The sequence below is a fragment of the Polistes dominula genome, unplaced genomic scaffold (genome assembly GCF_049000335.1).
Source record: "Polistes dominula isolate Pdom_NZ unplaced genomic scaffold, Pdom_raw_medaka contig_23, whole genome shotgun sequence".
NCBI classification, from domain to species: domain Eukaryota; kingdom Metazoa; phylum Arthropoda; class Insecta; order Hymenoptera; family Vespidae; genus Polistes; species Polistes dominula.
This window is the reverse complement of record NW_028300963.1, coordinates 4,708,592-4,711,343: the sequence shown is the minus strand read 5'-3', so window position 1 is coordinate 4,711,343 and position 2,752 is coordinate 4,708,592. Positions and strand designations below refer to the sequence as shown.

The window sequence follows — 2,752 nt, the reverse complement described above, 5'->3', positions numbered from 1 at the left end:
TGTATATCGACTTTCATTGAGTATTCGAGCTTCATTTTTTACCTATATTTCTATTAATTTTTATTGATCGATGTTACCAAAAAGAAATAAAAAATTATTAGGCGAAGTGAAAGATTGAAGATAATAGTAGAACGTTGTTTTATCGATCGCGTAGATACCAGTCGGTAATAATATTGTGCTTTAAAAAACTGATGCGGGATATGTTTGAATCGATTCATCTGATCAGAGGAAGGATCGATCCCAAAGGGTTGATACATGCGCATGAAAAGGTAGACATGCGCTGTATAGCGATTTAGGAATAAGAACGGTGCTAAAACAAAGAATTTTTAACCAAAACAAACATGGGCACGCAGTAGTGATAGAAAACGTCTTCCTTACTTTCTTACTATATATATTATACCATATATTTTTAAAATCGCACAAAGATGAGCCCTGGACTGGGTCATGACCCTTTGCCTTCCTATAACGTCACGTCAATAGGTCAGTTAAAGAGTATAATTGTCATTGGTATCTATGTTTTTTCAATCTGTATTACAATTGTCATCATACTGTCACTTCTTTCTTCGTCTCTATTACCTTGTCTATTCATCGAACGAAAATCTCATGATTTTTGTTTTTCTTCATCAGGTAATACCGCACTGTGCCTATGGCAACAGCCACAACACATATTATTCCAGTTAGCGAATTTCTGCTTTGCACTATCTTACTCAGCACCGTCCTCGAAGAAGGGTATATTGTTTATGCACTCAGTTTTAATCGTCGGTATGTTTGCCTATTTTTGATACATCTATTTCTTGTCAATACCAATAAAGAAAGATAACTTTAATAAAAATAATAAAAATCAATGTGTTTTTATTTCGTAGGTTTCATGTTACTGTCCGGATGGGCATGGCACGTGATCTGTGCGCCAGATATCTTCTCCTGGAATTTTACTTTCTTATTGTTAAATATTGGACAGTTGGTTTATATCGTTTATCAAATGAGACCGGTCAGGTTCGATCCTGAATTGGAGGAGGTCTATCACACACTTTTCTATCCTTTTAAAGTAAGTCACAGTAAGTCATCTTGTTATAAAAAAAAGGAAGAATAGTTATCACTCGTCAATACGATTCGAGCAGGTATCAAGAGCACAATTTAAAAGACTAGTATCCCCAGAGCTCGCAACGGTGATGTCCCTTCATACTGGTGAAGCATATGCGATGCAAAACTTAACTAAAACAGACAGACTAGGTCTATTACTCAGTGGTAAAGTCAACGTTCTTAGTGACACCAACTTTTTACATCCAATTCTACCCTGTGAATTTTTAGACTCGCCAGAATTTGAGAGTTCTAGAGCATCGAGAGATGATAAATTTAAGGTACGATCTATCTATCTACTTTTTTATATAAAATATCAATCAGAATATTATTGTTTATAGATGTATATTTTCATTTTACAGGTCTCAATAGTTGCTGCTAGTTCTTGTAGATACGTCTACTGGCAAAGATCAGCTTTGGAATATCTTCTTGTTAAAGAAGCCTATCTTGCAACAGTCTTAACAACTTTAGTTGCAAGAGACATTGCTACCAAATTATATGCAATGAACAATAAGGTAATGAAGTATAATCATCAATCCTTATTAAGGATATATACCTAACAGAATCGTATTATTTTTCGACGACTTGTTAGATAGTTACAGAAAAAGGTTCGCATTTGGATATTCGATTGCCTACTATTAACGCTGGAATAGGACTCAGTGGTGATCATAGAAGTCCACGAACTTCTAGACAAACTTTGATACATAGAAAAGATACAAACCCTACTTCCAATAATGGTAAATCTCTTCTTATATTTTTTGGACAAATTATTGAGAAAAAGTTTTCAATAAAATAGAAATGATAATAATATTGTATTTTACTTTTAGTGGCTGGTGCTAAACCCAAAGAAAGAACGACAAACAATTTAAGTAAAAAGGGTGCACCTAACATGGAACCCCTGCCAGAATTACCGTCCTGTGATGATCTCGCATCGAGTGGTGTAGAAAGTTGGCTGGATTCGTCCAGCAAATATCATAGCTGTGAAATTGTTGATGAAGAGTGACGGTACGCTTATCATGCAAGCTACCATTGTCCAATGGACGAGCAAAAATGCATCGAACCTAATTGTCTCCTTTATGAGATGATTACGCGAGAAGTTTAACAATTTTTTAGTCCAATTTGATGATATATATATAAGAAGGAAAAATTTTAGGGAAGATAAATTATTAAAATATAAACATACAAGAGATGAGAAAAAGAGAGGAAATAGAAGTACGACAGAAGACTGCAAATTTTTTCAATTACCAGGTAGAAGTTAACTTTGTCATGTTGTGTATGAATGCACCAAAACTAATTTATAACTTGAGAACGAATACTCAACCAATCAATGATGAGATTGGAAACGTGATATTATGTTTATAATGAAACTGGAAAATGTAAAAATAATAGGTAATTTGATCGACGATCGTTGCAATTGTTGCTGTGTGTTTCTAGAAAAAATAAAAAAAAATAAAAAGTTCGTTATTATATATTATATATATATATACATATACATACATATATCTCCAGTTGGACAGGCACACAAAGGAATGGTCAATTTTATGAAAAATACGAAAAAGATAAATTATATATATATATACATATATATGTATATATATATGTATTACGTATCTATGTGATTAAATTGCACGACGAACAAACTCACCAGTAGCAATAAATAATTAAACAAATTCGT

The 2,752-nt window shown here is 33.1% G+C and overlaps 1 protein-coding gene across 1 annotated transcript; it reads left to right on the top strand.

Annotated features, from left to right (window-relative positions):
• Positions 1-255: 255 nt before the first annotated feature.
• LOC107065621 (popeye domain-containing protein 3) lies at positions 256-2,536 on the top strand. Its single transcript, XM_015319475.2, has 7 exons — positions 256-480; positions 628-762; positions 864-1,045; positions 1,119-1,358; positions 1,440-1,592; positions 1,670-1,814; positions 1,905-2,536. Exons 1-7 carry the CDS (start codon positions 426-428, stop codon positions 2,078-2,080), a joined length of 1,086 nt encoding a protein of 361 aa, XP_015174961.1. The 5' UTR covers positions 256-425; the 3' UTR covers positions 2,081-2,536.
• Positions 2,537-2,752: the final 216 nt, after the last annotated feature.

Excerpts from the sequence above, each read along its gene's own strand:
- LOC107065621 (XM_015319475.2), top strand. The coding sequence starts at position 426 with ATGAGCCCTGGACTGGGTCATGACCCTTTGCCTTCCTATAACGTCACG. Across the intron at positions 481-627 it reads CTATAACGTCACGTCAATAG|GTAATACCGCACTGTGCCTA; the intron begins GTCAGTTAAAGA and ends TTTCTTCATCAG. Across the intron at positions 1,046-1,118 it reads CACTTTTCTATCCTTTTAAA|GTATCAAGAGCACAATTTAA; the intron begins GTAAGTCACAGT and ends CGATTCGAGCAG.